We start from the raw sequence: 20,033 nt of genomic DNA, 5'->3' as shown, positions 1-20,033 counted from the left end.
AACTCCCTAGAGAATGAGAAGATTTGTATATTCCCCTTAAGCAAGCCCACCAAGGAGGCAGGAGATTGAGACATTCTGGATTCAGGGATTTTAGTGTCAACAGCTTGATGCCCAAAAGTTATACTACAAAAATTGCACCTTAATAAAAATAAAAAACATGACTGATTCATTCTAGAAAATACAATACAAATTAACAAATATAAACATGGTTTAGAAAACTCAACATATAAGGTACATGAACATAAGAAAATATAAGCCAAAAAATGGTTTTCTAGAAGTTTTCATTAGCCATAAGTACATACTTATCCATACAGAAGCACAAATTTCAAACTTTTAAATAAAATATGGAAATGGAAGAATATAAAGTGTCTGAATTTGAAGAAAACAAAGGAATCTGTAAACTCAAACATGCAATCTTGAATTATAGTCCCCAAAATATCTTCATATTCACGACTTTTTAAATTATTTTAAAAATTTAAGAACATCCAAAATGATTATACATGTATAATGCTCATATAGACCTTAATTCTGAGATGATTCATAATAGCTAAGAATGCATTTCTGAGAGAAAACAGAGACCTTTATGGTCACCATGTTAGTTTTAATTCTTGGAACTAATATTCTCCCTAGAGATGCATGAACTAATGCAATTAGGCATCCTTTTCTCTCAACCTACTTCTAACCCCAATCAGAAAAGTGCTTTCTTATCAAACAACCAATACACTCATTAGTGCATATAACACAGTGCCTGGGCATAGTTATCGCAGCTCAATAAATGCTAGCCATGATTATTATTCTCTATAAGACATGTCATAAATATCCAGTATATTCTGCACTACCCTACACTCCCATCCTGCACACTATGCTACTACTTCCAAGTACAACAGTGAGATGACAAAAATAAATCAGATTTAGAAAGGGTCGTTTCTGTAATAAAATCAAAATGAAGATATCAGGATTGAGTTATTAATTCTTCACCCACTCTTAAATAGTTCCAGAGCAAATGGTATTTTTTAAAGTGTGCCCTGAAATAAAGTTCTCTAGACTAAAACCTGAGAATAAGAGTTTTTCATGAGGCAGAAATTTTCTAATTTTTTTATGTACTAATAAGTGAATGGCTGTCAGAATCTAAGAAAACACTTCTTGTGAATAAATTTCTGGTCAAAATCTTTATTTAATTCTTTCTATCAATATTATCATCCTGGCTGACATGAAGGGAACTTCCAGGCCACCTAAGTAAAGCAATTTGATTCAACAAAAAGTGGCTGACCTAAAGTGTGCCTAATAAAAACAGACAAGAGCCAAACCTCATAGACAGACATATAAAGGACAGGTAGGAAAACTTTCAAAAATTTGTTACTGTAGCTGGAAGGGGTTAAACACAAGACACTGCTTGGTCAGAGACAGAAAGCTTTTTAAGATACATATTAATCTTGCAGGTAGGAAAAATTAAAAAGAAAAAAAAGAAAAGAAAAAAGTGATAACATATTTCTTGAGCAATATTTACCAGTCATGCTGCTGTCTCTGTTTATCCCATTATGAAGTTTACAGTGAACAAATGCTGCATCAAATAACCATGATCCAAAGAGATTCAAGATGCTGTTAACCTTTGGTCTTCGAGGGGCAGGCAGTGGCCGGGGTTCAGAACTAGTCTGATTGGGACTTGACAGAGGAGAGGTGGAGGATGTCTGGTGCTGAACTTTCGAGGCATGAGCAGTACTAACCTGTTGGAGGAGTACAAGAATAAATCCACACTCAAGAAAAGTTTGAGAAAAAAGAAAGACTTTTTTAAAAGGTTGGCAGATTAAAAAGGCAACTTTATACAGCATAATAATGGAGATGAAAACTCTTACTGTGCTTGTCTTCATGGTGGCCTTATTCACAGTAACAGCCCGGTGCCTCCGGTTATGTGGTGGGGTGGTACTGACAGCAGTGCTTTGAGGCATACTTAATCTATTCACGGGTGTTGGAGGAGCACTGTCTGATCGGGGTCTAGAAATGCCTTTAAGAAAAAGACAAATGGAGTTATTCTTCATAGTTTCAAACACATGGTCAGAAAATCTTCCTCAAGCAACACCAGTGACGGCTAAGGACAGACTACAGCAGACACTGCTAGCTGCCTCCCAGTATCCATTCACTCTTCCTTCCTAAGTTACTGAATACAAATTTTAGCTGGACATGGCTACCCAAAATAAATAACTACATTTTCAAGCTTCCCTTACAGATAGATGTGGCCATGTTCTGACCATAAGGAAGTAGATGACTGTGGGGTGGGTCTTCCAGGAACTCTTCTTAAAAGGACCAATCAAGTATAAACTCTCCTCCTTTCCTAATTCCTGAAAAGGAGGATTGGAACTCATTTAACCATCATGGCCCATGAGAGAGTACACAAAGGATGGAGAGCCAAGAGATGGAAGAGCCCTGGGTCCCTCACAATGATGGAACAGCGATAGCAGCCCTATACTGCCTAGCTCTGCCCTTATCATATGTGAAAATAATTATCTTGCTTAAACCATTGGTATTTTTTATTGTTATGTGGCAGCCAAACTTAATTTGAACTAATATACTACCTATGTAATGTATTAACAAGTGCACATAAATGTTTTAAAAAAATAGATATAAAATATCATTGCCTTTCAGGTTAAAAATATTGACTTTTCATATTCCTAAAATGTGAAAAATGGTTTAAAATAATGGTTCACAAAAGGTGTAATTTTATTCCCAGGGACACATACCTAACGTATATTAATCTGTATTTTCTTGGATTACTACGGAGAATGAACTTTTCCCTTCTGCAAATCACTTATTCATATCCTTTGTCCATTTATCTACCAAGTCTTATTCTTTTTCTTAGCATTGTTTGATCTATTTATATAAAGACAATGGAAGTGTTCTAGCTATTACATTTGTTGCAAATAATTTTTCCTACTTTGTCATTTGCAACCAAAGCTGTTCATCTTTTTCTTTGGGCTTTCCATAATGTTTCTAAATCCATACTCTAGAGTTATCTACATGTAGGTCTCCAAACATTTAGAAACATACACAAAATTCACCTAAGAATGCATCCACTAGACAGCTGATTCCACGCATGGCACGAAAAAATATTTGAGGCAGATGTTTAAGGCAGGGATACTGATTCAATTCTTGTGGCATTCCGCTCACATTTAAGAACTGTTCCTGAAATTTGGGAGTAGAGCTTATAATGGCCGGGTTACTCAAATCCACGGGATTACTATCAAAAAAGGAAAAAAGAATTAATTACACAGAAAGCCTTTCTATTTTTTTTTTTTTTTAGATTTTATTTATTTATTCATGAGAAACAGAAAGAGAGAGAGGCAGAAACACAGGCAGAGGGAGAAGCAGGCTCCATGCAGGGAGCCCGACGTGGGACTCGATCCGGGAGTCCAGGATCATGTCCTGGGTCGAAGGCTGGCGCTAAACTGCTGAGCCACCCCGGGATCCCCAAGACTTTTCTAATTTTAAAGGAAACAGAAAATGATCATTGAAAAAGACATTTAAAAAAACTGAAATCACTAAAAGATGAAAAACAAAAACTACAACCTGGAAAAAAAAAATAGTTAACATCCCTAACTTATAAAAAGGGTAATTTAGAATCACTAATACACAAACAGAAAAATGAGACTAGTCAAACCAGAATGAGAGGATATGGAGAGGAAATGGTTTAAGAATTAAGGCAGTATGCAACAGAACAAAAGTTCCATAGGACACAAGGATGTAGCTAGTACAGAGAAAACAAGCAGCAATAAAATTGAACTGAATAGAATTACTATAAAGAGAGACCAGGAAGCAGCAAGTTATCCCTCTGTGTAATTTTATTGTATCACCCTCAGCAACATTTTAAACAAGGCCACTAGAGGAGAGGCCCTCCTGGCCAGATGGACCAGGTAGTGTTGGTCACATAGAGAAGCAAGGCACTCTCCTGTCCCACAGAATGCAACGGAGTCCTGAGAGAGATATCATCCAGGATGTAACAGTAGGCAAGAGAACAAATGCTACATATAACACAGGGGACAAGCTTCTAGAGTGTAGACTAAACGCAGCTGAGGGTAGCCTGAGTCTGCTGGGAGCAAGAGAGCAAGAGGCACATGATATAGATGTGACTACTGTCCAATGTGGCTCCATCTGAGGGCTGTACTTAGCAGCCACACACTGAGCACCAACACAGAAGTTACAGTACGGTTCCTGCCCTAAGATAGGAGTAAAGAGCATACACAATACTAAATAATAGTACCTTAACATATGTAAGAAGCGAAACCATGTCTGTGCTACACACTCATTATCCATTTCAGGAGGGATCAGACTGGCATCTTCATCAGGAACTTTAAATGGAGGAAATGAAGGACCATATGTAAAGCGTAGCAATCTAGAATACAAAAAATATGCAAACCACCAAGTTCATTTCTTAACAGAATGAAAAATATATTAAAATATGTATTAAGCATTAAAATATGATGAGAAATACAAAAGAAAATAGATGACATGTGTATGATACCTCAAAGAAGATAAATGAAAACCCTCATTGATAAGAGACAAAAATGGGATTTCTAGTTTTGTAAGATTTAAAAAACCTTTAAACATTTGAATAATGTGTTTATTTTAAAAATTATTATTTGTAACATATATCTTTGTAATTTAAGTTATACAATTTATATTATGAATGTATCATAAATTATAAAATTACATATATTACACATTAAATATATATCATATTATAACCTTATTTTTATATATAATAGCTTTATAACATTAATATGTAATATATAAACTATAATTTTATGATTTCATAACAAAATTACAAATCAAATTATAAAATTATAAATTACTTTTAAATTTTATTTATAAATAATTGCAAATAACATATATAGTAAATTGTATAATCATATATGCAGCTTTACGTTTCTACCATTATTTGCTTAATTATAATATAAATTGATATTTAAATTATTTTTAAGAGTCATCCCACTGCAAACTCCTTCAATACAACTTAGCTGCAATTTATCCATAATAACTGCTATATAACTTGCATGAAGTTCAGAATTTATGGTGTACCTTAAAAGTAATTCAACAATTTAATTACTTAATTTAGTAGTACTACTCCAAATGTATTTAAACTGTTCAAAGTTCCTTTGACTCAATTATCTTTTATCTAGAAATTATATTTTAATGAAATAACCAGAATACACACACAAACTATGCATAAAGTATTCATATCAACAATATCTTTAAAGTAAAATACTGGGAACAACATGAATATCTAAACAAAGAAATTATTAAATAAATTATAATGCCACTTATATAATGAAAAACTACAAAGCCATTAAAAATATGATCTTGAGATTTATTTAAGAATGGAAAAGGCAAATATAATTAATGGGACGCATCAAAATTAAAAATAATACTCTATAAAATAATCTCAATTTTTGTAATAAAGAGAAATGGAAAAAATACATTAAAACATTAACATTGGTTATAAGTAATGGATATTTTTCCCTATGTCATCCAAATTTTCTATGTATTGCTTTTATAAGCAAGATAAAAAGAAGTATTATTTTCTAATTTTGACATTCACTAAGATATACCAGAATCAACAGAATATTCCAAAACCTCCATCTTTTACTTTAAATAATGTTAAAGTTATAAACGTAAACATTTTACTAACTCAGAAAAAGACCAGTCTACTTTCTGATACATAATGCTACCTATAAATTATTTGTCCCCGCCTCCACACTGCCTTCCCCCTACATCACATCAAGTCTCTAGATATAACTGCCAGCTGACAGGAAATACAGAGGACAGAGAAATATATTAACACAATTAGGACATAATGAGAAAAATTCAGAGTAGAAACATTCTAAGACAAACATCTCAGTTTCTTCAATAACAAAAACTTTACTGTAAAGAAATAAAATTGAGAGGGACGCCTGGATGGCTCAGCGGTTGAACGTCTGCCTTTGGCTCAGGGCGTGATCCTGGGGTCCGGGGATCGAGTCCCACATCAAGCTTCCTTCAAGGAGCCTGCTTCTCCCTCTGCCTATGTCTCTGCCTCTCTCTCTGTATCGCTCATAAATAAAATCTTTAAGAAAAAAAAGAGTAGGAACCTATGGCTTAAGATAGACTTAAGAAACATGTCAACTGGGATCCCTGGGTGGCGCAGCGGTTTGGCGCCTGCCTTTGGCCCAGGGTGCGATCCTGGAGACCCGGGATCGAATCCCACGTCGGGCTCCCGGTGCATGGAGCCTGCTTCTCCCTCTGCCTGTGTCTCTGCCTCTCTCTCTCTCTCTGTGACTATCATAAATAAATAAATTGAAAAAAAAATTAAAAAAAAAACATGTCAACTAAATGCAATATGTGAACCCTGCTTGTTTTTATTCAATGGAATCAACCATAAAAAAAGAAAAGAAAAAAAATTATTTTAAGATTCATTCATTCATTCATTCATTCATAAGAGACACAGGCAGAGGGAGAAGCAGGCTCCATGCAGGGAGCCTGATGCGGGACTCGATCCCTGGTCTCCAGGATCATGCCCTGGGCTGAAGGCGGCACTAAACCGCCAAGCCACCCAAGCTGCCCAAAAAGAAAAGAAAATTTAAATATCGAATGGCTGATATTAAAGAACTGTTAAAAAAAAAAAAAAGACTCAAGATTTTTAGTATGATATCAGTACTGTGATTACACTTAAAAAGAATCCACATCTTTTAGAGTTACATATTAAAATATAGAGTTGAGGGGGATCCCTGGGTGGTGCAGCAGTTTGGCGCCTGCCTTTGGCCCAGGGCACGATCCTGGAGACCCGGGATCGAGTCCCACGTCAGGCTCCCGGTGCATGGAGCCTGCTTCTCCCTCTCCCTCTGCCTATGTCTCTGCCCCTCTCTCTCTCTCTCTCTCTCTCTGTGACTATCATAAATAAATAAAAATTAAAAAAATAAATAAATAAAATATAGAGTTGAAATGAAAAAAAATGAGTTTGAAAAATAATACAACCTGAAAAAAAAAAAAATAATACAACCTGAAGTTTAGTCATAGAATAGTCATGGTACTACATATAAATGGTAAAAAAGGTAAAATTATCATAACAAACTACCTATTTTGGTTATAATATAGCATGTTATAGTACAGTCTCATTTCTGTAAAATTATGTATAAACATATATAATACAATTTCTAATAACTTTTTTCTTTTATACCTTTCTATGGTTTCTTTAACATAATAATCATGAATATTTTAGTAATCAGATTAAGAATGGGATTTTGGCAAGGGAGGCAGGGTACAGAATGTATTTGCTTTTCCATACTTGCTTAATCTGAAAGGTTTTAAATATGCCAGGCAGTAGCCAAATTGCTGCATCTATTTTTAAAACGTGGCTTGATTCTGTCACTAAAATACAAGTAATAACAGACACAGGATACGGGCTTTTCACAACATATTCCACAAATCCCAGAAAGACACAGAACTAGGGGAAAGGTGCCTTAAGCTGGGTGGATGAAGGAAGGTAAATGGATGACGGTAACCTACCTTGAAGTGAGGGCACAGGTGACCTTGCTCCACTGCTCCACCACTGCCGGGTGGTGCCTCCAGTTTGCCACCATCTCCTTGGCGGTTTTCCAATAAGGAGGTGTTGGAAAGCACCGAGTACAAGCTAGTAACCAAACCTCAAAGAGAACACCAATCAACTTCTCTGCTAGATTCTCAGCAATGCCACCTTACCAACAAAAAGAAAACATCTTTGATATACTTATTTTTAAAGAAAAATCTTTACTTCACTGATTTGGGATAAATGGTAAAAAAAAAAAAATCAAAGTAACTACAATGTTAAATTCTGACTTTCAAGTAGCCATTTAATAAGTAAGAATGAGAAATAATTCTTAGGAGCTCTTATGGAGAAAATCATGACTACTCAACCAATTACCATTTAAAAAGTATTCAAGTCACCCTGCTTGGTTCTTATCAAAACTCTTTATCTTCCAGCAAGTAGGACAGACGAAGAGGAAAAGGGGAAGGACAAATGTCTATGATGTGTGATTACTGGGTCAGTTTCTGTGCCGACTGGTTTATGTACATGACCTCACATATTCTTCACATTAATTCTGCAATATTATATCTTCTACCAATTATTAATTAAACCCATTTTGAAGAAGAGAAAACTCAGATGAGAAAATTTAAGTAACTCGTCCCAGTTTACATAGTAAGTGAAGGAATCACAGCAAATAAATATACAGATCTTTCTACCTTCAAACTCCATTGTAAAACTTTCAGGTATTTGAAAGCTGCCCTTCAGGGGAAAGGGAGACAAAGAAAGGAGCAAGAGGATGAGTGCTGTGCAGGACGGAGCCTCATTCACGAAAAACAAACTTGTTCCTCTGCTCTGAGCCCCGAACTAGGGAGAGAAGCAGTGGTCTATACTCTGCATAACTCCACAAGGCAAACTTGGGATTAGTAGGAAAAGTTATAAGGATGCATATTTCAAATAAGCAAAACTGAAGTTTCAACAATACTGGGCCCCAGAAAGGGAAAAATTACTTCCTTTGAGTTGTTGAGATCCCTGGCATGGAGACTATGTACCAAAGAGCTAATGAGTCCATGACTGGCTACTATTGTCAGTAACTGAAAAGGTATTCCTACTATGGAGTCACTTTCAACAGTGGAATTCTGTGATTTCCTTTAGATCCTTTCCTGGACACTCCATTAGTGTGAGATCACCAGCACACTTGCATGTCCACTAGCAAAGAGACTACACAGATGAATAGGCAACAAAGGAACCTAGAACTAGAATATCAACTTTCAGCCTGTGTACACTGTGCTATAAAATACACAAAAGGGCTTCTAAAATACAGTCTGAAGGCATACAACTGGAGGCTTCTTAATGACAAGGTAATGAATGGCATATTGTCATACTTCCAAATAGAACCCTTAAAGACCTTATAGGTTTCATCTGCTGAACAAAATACGTTCTGTAGCTGTCAAGTTTTCAGCATCTACTTTGATAACTACTTTGTAATCAGGTACAATACTGACAGGTTCTACTTCAGTTAACTGTTTCTTATATAGGCTCTATCCTATAAACTACACAACCTACTGTTCCTATCATTATCAAATATGCATTAATGCACTGAGTCTCTCCTTACATTAGCAAAATCATCAGTGAAGGTAAAATAATCTTGTATTGTGCCTATGAGGGCTTCTATTCTAAGAACCGTTAACTTTGGTTTGTCAAATGTCATGCCAAATTGTAAATCCCCACTGAGTCTATTATTCATTCAGTTTAAAGTGAACTGTATCCAGAGCTCAGATATAAATTAGAAAAAACATAAACAGACCTTGAACAGTTGGCGGGGCTAGAAGTATGTCATTAATCTGCAGAAGAAACAATAGTAAGACTTCCCACGTTTCTCGTGCCATGATGGATGACTCACGGGCTAGTTTCTGAATGGCTCTCAGGACCTGTAAGCATAGTCGGATCTGACTGGAGCCCTGTTCCTGTCTGAAGAAGACAGACATATCACTGACAAGCCTTGAGGAGAGAAAGCAAAGGCTCAAGGACAGGCAACTTATGGACACAGAAAGCAATGCTCCCTAAGAGCATCAGAAGACAGGACAAGGTACACCCTCTTTAGTTCAAAGCTATTTCGCCACCATACAGTTTGGCACTCTGGGATCCCAACCTAACACTCCTCTGAGAGCTTGAAAAGCTATTGGGGACAGGCAGGAATAATGGAATGTAAGCTTCACCTCTGGATTTTCTGAGTCTAAAATGTGCCTTACACATAGCAGGCATACTGTTTTCCGCTGAGTGAATGAGTAAATACCCATAGCCACTTCTGTTGCTCACATTGAAACAGAATGATCTTTGCATTCTTTTTAAAATTTTTTAAACACACATTCACGAGAATTCAGAATGTGAATTCATAGTGCTCACAGTCCCTTTGACACTAATGTCTACTAAAGAAAAGCCTAAAGATCCAATGGAATATCCTCACAGGTCCCTAAAACTGATGATGTACAGAGGCAAATGCCTCCCAAATGAGCACCTGCCACTGTGGTCTCCACAGAACCATTTTTTTCTCAAGAGAATAAAATAGATCAAAGTATTGGGGCTAGAGTTGAAGACAGAGGTCCAAGCCACAGCCCCTTAACCCTACTCTCCAAAGTGGACCATCTGAGATTTTTTTTTTTAAGATTTTATTTATTTATTCATGAGAGACACAGAAAGAGAGAGGCAGAGACACAGGCAGAGGGAGAAGCAGGCTCCATGCAGGGACCCCGATGTGGGACTCGATCCTGGGTCTCTAGGATCAGGCCCTGGGCTGAAGGCAGCACCAAACCACTGAGGCACTCGGGCTGCTCCTTTTTTTTTTAATTAAAAAAAAATTTTTTTTTTTAATTTATTCAATCATGAGAGATACAGAGAGGCAGAGACACAAGCAGAGGGAGAAGCAGGTTCCATGCAGGGAGCCCAATGTGGGACTCGATCCTGGGACTCCAGGATCGCTCCCTGGGCCAAAGGCGGCACTAAACCGCGGAGCTACCCGGGCTGGACCACCTGAGAATTTTGAGAACAGTAGGAAACTCACTGCATAACTGAGTGGTAAATTGGCCTCCAGACCTCCTATGTGAAACCCAAGATAAGTAATTAATATTACTGAAATAAATCTTGAGGACTAGTTTCTATATTATGACTCATGTCACAAAGAACTGATAAAACAGAGCTTCCTCAAGAAATCCAGAAAATGAATGACCTTAGGGCTCTCACCCCAACCTTAGGATAGAAGATTCTCAGATTCTGGGCCATGGCCCAGAAAACCAGACACTTACCCTGAAGTTGCAAACAAATGATACTACTAAGTTTTTCCTAAAGTCCTACGTAGGGTGAAATGAGACATTTACCTAGGAAAGACCAAGACCCCCACAAAGAGCAGGGAGATGTCCCATGTCTTGTGAAGCCATGAGGCTCAAGTTTGTGTCTATTGCTCTGGTTATCTGAAGAACAGTACAAAACTATGTAATAGCCCCAAATCTCATCTAGCCATTCAAAAAGTCCAGAATAAGAAATAAGAATAGCTCTGGGGCTGACACTCTTCCAAACTAGCGAGCAATGATAACACTTCAAGGTAGTAACCTACGGCTGTCCACTGGTACAAAAGGAAACTTCTATTCTATAGGTAACTGTAGCCTCACTAAGAAGGCCTAATTCAGGAGCAGTGTCCAAGTTTCTAAAGGTAAGAGAAATAAGGTCATCTTTACTAAGAAATAAACAGAAAGGTCTAAACACCAGAGATTTTGCTTTCCCCTAGATGTTTTCAAAAAGAACTTGTTCTTCAGAAAAAAATTGTTCTTAGAACAAGCGCTGATGAACTATAGCCTATGGATCAAATCTGGTCTGCCATCTACTTTTGTTAGTTTTATTGGAATGCTGCCATGCAACCTCATTTATATATTATCTCTGACCACTTTCTCTACATAAGCAGAATTGAGTAGTTACAACAGACACTGTACAGCCCACAAAGCCTTAAGATATTTACTATCTGTCTCTTATCAAAAAAGTTTGCCATTCACTGCTTTAGAAGAATATTACATTTTTTAAACTACAATATATTTGAGCAATGAAAATCCTAATCAATTTTAAAAGATGAGGGATCCCTGGGTGGCGCAGTGGTTTAGCGCCTGCCTTTGGCCCAGGGTGCGATCCTGGAAACCCGGGATGGAATCCCACGTTGGGGTCCCAGTGCATGGAGCCTGCTTCTCCCTCTGCCTATGTCTCTGCCCCTCTCTCTTTCTCTCTCTCTCTCTGTGACTATCATAAATAAATAAAAATTTAAAAAAAAAACCTTAAAAAAAATTTTAAAAGATGATTCACTCTTCACTTAATTATGCAAACAAACAAAAAAGAGATCAAACTGATAGGCCAAAGGAGGTTATCCCCCACTTTGACTTATTTCTAGCAAAGTGGTAAAAAGTTTTTTCTATTTTGAGTGTCACCCTTTATAAAAACTAAGTAAACTTGATGACAATTTTGTGATCTGAATTTTTAAAAAAACAACCCTGATAACTTCCAATAAAGGGAGATGAGATCCTAATTCCCAGTATATAGTACTGAAAATATTCAGCTCCCTAAGACATTGTTGGCCAGGAGATCCCTAGTACTCAATTCGGTATCCTCTCTGAAGCATGCTCAAGAAAATAAGCTAATTACCAAATGTTAAATGAACAAGGTACTCATGTTCTCAGAAGAGGAAAAAAGCAAACCCCCAATTAACTCAAATGCCATTGATACTTTTCATCAATACAATGAACTGAGCATGGAGAAGTAAGTGGTAAGAGTACAAACAGTAAAGAAATAGTGACAATACTACTCCTGAGACTGTCCCATGCCACCCAGAAAAGGCTAGTAAATTAGCCTCCTACATAGAATGACAAAAGCATTAGAACTATTATATCATTTTAGAAGAACCTGATTAGACACAAATAATATGCTAATCACTGCCAACTACTTCCTATTACTTCTATTTGAAATCAATAAATATAAGCAACAAGCATTTAATTCACACCTAAAATAATGTGAGTACTGCACCAGTTATTACAGAAGCCCAAAATATATACAGCCTAGTTCCTGCTTTCAAGTTGGTTAGTTGGGGAAATGAGACACACACTTTAAAAGATAAACAAAAAACAGTAAAGACATAAAAGCATGACACAGGAAGTACCACACAGGTTCAGAAAAGGTATGATCACTGTGGGTCTGGATGGTCAAGTTAGGAATCTCTTTATAAGACAGAACTTAAGCCAACAACAGTGAGATGTGGACAGCTAGGAGAAAGAGAGGAGGAAGACAAAGAGGCAGGTGATGATGGGGAAGATCATTAAGGAGTCTTAAGGGAATGTTTAATTTACGAATCTGACCAATGAGCAGGACTCGTGCAGAATTAACAGCAGCTAATCTGCCTAAGGGCCAGATTACTGCCAGCATTTATTTCACACAAGGCAAGGAGTTTATACTTGATCCTACACATCAGAGTTCTCAATGGAGATTTTTTCTAATTCAAATTTTGCAAAGTAATCTTCTTTCTAAAACTCTTTTAAAAAAAATTTTTTAAGGAAGTAAACTACACCACACGTGGGGCTCAAACTCACAACCCTGAGATCAAGAGCTGCATGCTCTACCGACTGAGCTAGCCAGGTGCCCCCAAAGTAATCTTCTCTCTAAATTTAAAAAGCCAAGTGCTCACTTCACCAGCACATATACTAAAATCGGAAAGATACAAAGAAGATTAGCATGGCCCCTGCTCAAGGATGACATGCAAATTCATGAAGCGTTCCATAATAAATAAATAATTAATTTAAAAAGTTAAAATTTATAGAGTGGTTTTTGGATGATTCAAAGTCCCTCACCATCTGATAGAAAAATGCTATAATGATAATTTTTCCAAAAGGAAGCAAGCCCCTCTGCCTCTTTTAAAAACATAAAAAATAGCTAAAAACAGGTCTTTCTTAAAAGAAATATTCATGAATGGATAAGAAACTAACTAATGCTTCCTTTGCCATTATTTCCTCTATTTCCCAAACTCTCAGAAGGTATGAGAAAAAAGTCAGTAACAAACTGTTATGAGGAATGCCTGGGTGGTTCAGCGGTTTAGCGCCTGCCTTCAGCCCAGGGTATGATCCTGGAGTCCTGGGATCGAGTCCCACATCGGGCTTCCTGCATGGAGCCTGCTTCTTTCTCCCTCTGCCTATGTCTCTGCCCCTATCTCCCTCTCTCTCTCTTTCTCTCTCTCTCTCTGTCTCTCATGAATAAATAAATAAAATCTTAAAAAAAAAAAAAAAAAGCTGTTAAGATAATCTTTTGGCCTATGAATTTGCCCATAATAATTTCAAGTCTGCTTACTTCGATGTTTTCATCCTCTCGTAGGAAAGCTCCATCTTAAGGTAGTAAGCTTTGTTGCCTTTAGCTTAAGTAGAAAAAATTATGACAGGCAAAAGTATGTTTTTTGAATGGAGGGGAAAGGGGTCATAATATTTTAATATCTACCAGCTATTAGATCTTAGAAAGGAAACCAAAAACCTTTAATGAGCACATACTTCTTAAAAACTCTTAGTAAACTTTATATAAGCCCATCCCTTTGATGCATATTAGTACATTCTTTGAACAATAATGAAAGTTACTTTTCAAAAGAGTAACAATGAAATGAGCTCCTTTTAATATAAAAAAGTAGTATCTGTGAATATTTTATTACAATCCTGATAATAGGCCAGACAGATATAGCTTACCTTGGTACAAAAAGATTTTGCAGGTGTTTTAGTATACTTTGAACATATAGATTAGGCTCTTTAATAACTGGCAATGGAATAGAATCTTTCGGCAATACTAAAGCCATAATCCAGTCTGTATATACATCAACACAATATTTTACAGTCTCTCCATCCAATGGAAGGGTCAGTCCATAGCAAATTACTTCCATGGTCCATTTCACCTAAACAAAAGAAAATAAACATACAGAATCATCACACATCCCTACTATACCTCAGGAGACTAATTTAAAATATTTACCTCTTTTATTACCAAAAACCTCTCAAGTGACAGTACATTCATCTCAACCATATATCATCAGATTTATTCTCAAGGATGTACTTTCCATGGATAAAATATAAACAACATTTCCTAAGTAAAATATTTAAGAAAAAAATAATTATTTATTTCTAAATATTAAGCCCATGTTGGCTTTTACCCATTAGACGTTACTACTGTTTGCTATGTGAAATAAAATGCAATATGGGGTCATCTTGATTTTTCCCTAGACACCGGAGGCACAGAAATAGAACATCTTAGCAATTTTTCTCCTTTAATTTTTATATAGGTGTGTGTGTCATTTGGGAAGTCATATACATAAATTCAGTCACACTCCATTTCCAGATTATACAACATTAACAACAACGAGAAGGAATATGAACTGCTCAACTCTTATCCTGTGACTTTCCCTGCTAAAGAAAATAATTAACATGGGAAGGTAAGATCAAACACAAGTGAGAAGGGACTTAAGCTGAGTAAGATCTTAACAAGGCACTTGGTGCACTAAATGAGTTCCAGCCTCTTGACCCATCTGCCATCACATCACAGAGGCTGAGAGAACCTGTCTGAGAGATTGCCAACCCACTGCCTGAAGTCATGAAGAATGAAGACGATTATGGCCAGAAAGGGAAAATAGCACAATTTGCAAAAAAGGATGAAACACTATTCTAGATACTACAAACCGGAAAGTTTTAGTGAATTCCAAGTGAAACTCTGGGACAAATTACTAAGCAGATGATCGGTAAGCACTTATAAAAGGGAAGCATGATCACTGGGAACCAGCCTACTCAAAAAGAACAAGTCATGCCAGATAAGCTTCATTCCTTTACTAACAAGGTTACTATGAAGGCAGTGGACAATTGCATAACCCTGGCAATTTATAAAGCACTTTCATAAATATCATCTACCCATTAAAATAACCCTGTGCGAGAGAGCAAACTATCCTCACTTTACAGATCAGAAAACCGACAATTAAGATTAAGAAATTTGGCCCAGGTCACTGGTTTAGAAATAGTAAAACTGAAAACCTGGGCCCTAGTCTTCCAGCCAGATATCTGAGGTTACTCTCACCACACCATCAATAGCCTTGTCTGGCTAAAGGGAAACTGGGCTTTAGCAAGAACTGTTGTCAAATGCAGGATACCTTTGTGGACAAGATGGGGACATGTAGCCCAAAGGAAGAATGGCTGGATTTGTAAGTGGTTGAAACACAAGATGAGAGAATACAGTGAGTTAATGTACTAAGATCATTTTGGAAGAAGGTACCCAGTGGCATGCCAAAGGCCCTGCTGAGATTTTAACTTAGGAAAAGAGAGAAAAACAGATTACAGGCTGACCATCAGTAGATACCACAAAACTAAAATGGAAAGCTAACTTGTTAGATAGAAATTCAGGATTCAATAAAACTTCAACAGCTTAAAACTAAGGTTGAATCTAACAAAATAAATACATGTACTCAAATTTTTAAGCTCAAAAACAACTAGAAAGGCTAAGTAAAGGTAAAAATACATAACAGCAATAAAACATAGATATTCTGATACAATATAATCTACAACAGTGATAAACCTTAAAGGCTCTAACACCACAACGAAGTTGTGACAAATATAAGAGGGATTTTAAAAACGACTACAAGTCCCTAATTGTCAGATGAAAAGACAAAGGAGAAAACATCTCTAGTGATACCTTCATAATAGCTCAATTGTATGATTCCAGAGGACACTGGATTCAAGGAATATTCTCTCATATCATTTTAAAGGTGGAAAAGGAGAACAAATGAGGGTTGCACCAGAGCACTTCTATCCATTCATGTGCTATCTCTTCCCAGATTACAGGCCCACCAAGAGGAGTATGCACCAGAGCAAGCACTGGTCCTCAGGGGTAAGTCTTAGCTAAGGTGCTCTGAAGAGAGAAAACCGTTCCTCAGACTGAAGTACTTCATCCTCCAGCCATCTATGGCCTGCAGAGGGTAAATAAACTGCTTTTAGAGCTATAAGCTTTGGTCTTGTAGCTAGACTAGTCTATCTAGATTAAATCTAATCTCTCCTTTGTCAAAAAGAAATCAAAAAGTAATGGGGAGAAAAAGTGGGTCTAAAACCCAAAGTCTGAGGGTTGTAGAAACTTCTTCAAGCACAAAGTTCTAATCCGTATCTTAGCCAGACATCACACTAGCAAGTTCCTGTATCCCTCCATTTTCAGGGTCCCTTCATGACCTCCCCCTGAAAACTTCACGTTAGCCCAGTCACCTGAACCCAAGAACAGAGGATCACCTCCAAGTTGAGCCACCCCAATGGCCCTTATCTTTGGGGACAGCAAACACAACCTCAATTCCAACCACTGGGCTCATAGCCAGATGGGCTTAGCTGTTCTGCAGCACTCTTAAACCTGAGAGTCAGGTGGCTCAGCAGTTGAGCATCTGTCTTTGGCTCAGGGCATGCCTGGTCCAGGGATCGAGTCCCACATTGAGCTTCGTGTGGGTAGTCTGCTTCCCCCTCTGCCTATGTCTCTGCTTCTCTATGTCTCTCATGAATAAATAAAATCTTAAAAAAACAAAAAACTAATGATACACTTTATGTTCATTAATTGAATTTAAATAAAATAAGACATAAAAACAAACAAAAAACCCCTGTGAGTCAGGTAAGCAAAGACAGACAGAGACACAGGAGGGCCTTAAGTTCAATGCATATGTGTAGCCTAAAAACTTGACATAAGACAGGCCTTCCGTTAGAGGCCTTATGGGAGTAGCAATGAAGAACATCCAAACACATCTCTGAATAGAAATCTGAAGACTGGGCCCAGAGCTTAAGGGAAAGGGCCTGATACTTACGCCTCTGTCTCAGGCACAATTCAAGTGGAGAATTGGGTCTAGCTAGCAAGGAGCCAACAAGCACAATGGTACAACCTATTCCTTGACCCCCACAAACTTGCAGCCCCAACCCTCAACCCAAAGGTCAAAATAAGAAGTTCATACTACATTAGACAGAAAGCCATTAAAAGGATAATAAATTCACCAGTAACAAAATTATGTTTTTACACAGTAAAATGAAATGAAGAAACACTTACTTCTTTGTCAGTTTTTAACAAACTCTCACTACCAGCCACTGAAGGGGTACCTAAGGCCTGCCCAAGGGGATGGACCACTGCATTTGCCACCTCTCGCCCAACGCTCTCTGGATAGCTGTGCAGCACACTCGTGTGGCCCTGATCATTCTGGATCACCAAATGCAGTGACCTCCACTCAGAGTACATTGTGCCGCTAAAGGACTATCCAAATGGCACCTGAAAAGACAAAAGAGAATTACTGTTAAATTACACTACTGCAAATTAATAAAAATAAGTAAAACCCAGATTTACCCTACACGGTAAGATAAAGCAGCTACAAACACACTGCCAAGAAGACTGAGGGGGAAAAACGCATCTAAATGTATTGAGATTGTGCTAAAATAGCCTCGTGGCAAGATCAGGTAGGAAGGCAGACCCTGGGAAGCAGCTATCTAAGCACCTCCCCAGAAGAGCCTCAGAAGCCCTGGAGCAGAACTGGGACAGACGCCACTGTGCAGGGGGATAAAATGATCTGATCTGGTACATTCAAAACATGAGGAAGCCCTCCTCATTCTATGTTCCAGGTTAGAAAAGGCAGAATGAAGTGTCCTAAGTAAGAAATGAAGACATAGGAAAGAGTTTACTCCAAGATCCTGATTTTTCAGTCAACAATTTCCAAATACCTATTACATGCTAGAAACATATCCCTGTTAATTTCCCTCCAATGTCCTCAGATTAGACATAAAATTATTTGAGAATATTTCATTCCCTGCAGCAGTGAAACACAAATTTCTCGTAATGAAACATCTGGAAGTTAGTGTTCTTCAGAAAACAAAGTAAGAGCTCCATTGGGGTGGCTTAGTCAGTTAAGTGTCTGCCTTCGGCTCAAGTCATGGTCCTAGGATTGAGTCCCATGTCTGGCTCCCTGCTCAGTGGGGAGTGTTTCTCCCTCTCCCTCTGCCCTTCCTCCCTGCTCATGCACACTCTCTCTCAAATAAATAAAATCTTTAAAAAAAAAAAAAAAAAAAAGAGCTCCACTTATGAGCATTTACTACATGCTACTCAGGCAATCATCCAAATAACTCAATGAACAGGGGCACCTGGCTGGCTCAGTTGGTTAAGCATCTGACTCCTGGTTTTCAGATCAGCTCATGGGATCCAGCCTCACTCGGCAGGGGGTCTGCTTGGGATTCTCTCTCCCCCCTGCCTTTCTCCCCCCACTTGTGTGTGTGTATGCACACACCCTCTCTCAAGATAAATAATCTTGAAAAAAAAAAAAAAACCCAACTCAATGAATATTAAGGAATATTATCTCTATTTCACAGACAAAAAAATTGAGACATAGAGAGGTTTGCTTTTTACCTGAGGCTTCAGAGCTATAACGTGGTGGATCTGGGTTTGAATCCATGTCTGTTGGGTTCCAGGGACCATGCTCTTAACCATGGCATATACGGCCTTCTCCCTATTCTATACATTCTCCATAGCATGTACTGCTTCTCCCTGTACTGTATATTCTCCATGAAATGATCTATATCTACCATGCAAATGAAAAACTTTCAGCCACAGAAAACGTATCTGTATGAATGCAATATAAATGTTACAATCATAAACACCATGCTCATGAAGAGAATCAAAGATGGTCAGCTCTTTCCAATTCATTTGTTAACTTTCATCTTCTACTTGTTCTGAAATCTGTATGCCCAGCCAGCAGAGTTTAAGCAAAACATATGGGTACACTTAATGTTTAATAAGTTCTATCCCTTAAACTAATTTTTTTTCATACTGGGAAAGACTAGCATTGTTCAATTTTATTTTTAAAAACCTCACTCCAGCTCAACAGGTATCAGTGTTTTTTAAAAAGATATGGCATTTGAGAATTATAGGCCTGCAGAATGAAGATGAAACTCCTCAGCACAAAAGTCAAAGTTCTTCACAGACTGTTCCCAAACTACCTTTCCCTTTTCCATACAGAGGAACCCATCACGTTCCCTTCCCCTCCTGCATACCTCCCATTCCCACCCCTACTCAATCTTCTCAGTTTCTTTGGGAATCTGGTAGACTCTGGGCTCAGGTACCTTTCAGTGACCCCATGAAGTCATATACACACTATATAGAGTTATATATACACATACATATATACATGCTATATACACAGTTTCTTACATGAATGCATGTAAGTATTATACCACAGGGGATTTTGTTTTGTTTTAGTGTAGTTTTTTGTTTTTGTTTTTTAACTTTTTCATTTTATTTGGCTTCATGGCCTGTCCAAATAATTCACTTACTTCCCTGAATAAATAATCCATGTTGACTATCTAACATTTCCTCCTGTATCTGCTCCGACCTAACTTAATCATATTAAAATAATTTGTATACTTGGCATAGATAGGGATTCTATCCCTCTCTATATGTTTTT

At 37.5% G+C, this 20,033-nt stretch overlaps 1 protein-coding gene and 1 non-coding gene across 11 annotated transcripts in view; one reads left to right on the top strand and one right to left on the bottom strand.

The window, feature by feature from the left end:
- The window catches only part of RALGAPB (Ral GTPase activating protein non-catalytic subunit beta), an 83,330-nt gene that overhangs the window by 52,513 nt on the left and 10,784 nt on the right, over positions 1-20,033 (bottom strand). For all 10 annotated transcript variants that reach the window (XM_077873144.1, XM_077873143.1, XM_077873141.1 and 7 more), the window contains 8 exons: positions 17,639-17,854; positions 14,281-14,483; positions 9,336-9,499; positions 7,534-7,720; positions 4,253-4,384; positions 3,054-3,232; positions 1,854-2,002; positions 1,508-1,724 (listed from right to left, as the gene is read on the bottom strand). In XM_077873144.1, the coding sequence (XP_077729270.1) occupies positions 1,508-1,724; positions 1,854-2,002; positions 3,054-3,232; positions 4,253-4,384; positions 7,534-7,720; positions 9,336-9,499; positions 14,281-14,483; positions 17,639-17,824 (1,417 nt within the window). In that variant the 5' untranslated portion in view covers positions 17,825-17,854. The remainder of the gene's footprint in view (positions 1-1,507; positions 1,725-1,853; positions 2,003-3,053; positions 3,233-4,252; positions 4,385-7,533; positions 7,721-9,335; positions 9,500-14,280; positions 14,484-17,638; positions 17,855-20,033) is intronic.
- On the top strand, positions 13,234-13,340 carry LOC144298934 (U6 spliceosomal RNA). Its single transcript, XR_013365770.1, has one exon. It is a non-coding gene; the product is annotated as a U6 spliceosomal RNA (small nuclear RNA).

The sequence above is a fragment of the Canis aureus genome, chromosome 26 (genome assembly GCF_053574225.1).
Source record: "Canis aureus isolate CA01 chromosome 26, VMU_Caureus_v.1.0, whole genome shotgun sequence".
Classification (NCBI taxonomy): Eukaryota; Metazoa; Chordata; class Mammalia; order Carnivora; family Canidae; genus Canis; species Canis aureus.
This window is presented reverse-complemented; position numbering and strand designations above follow the sequence as displayed.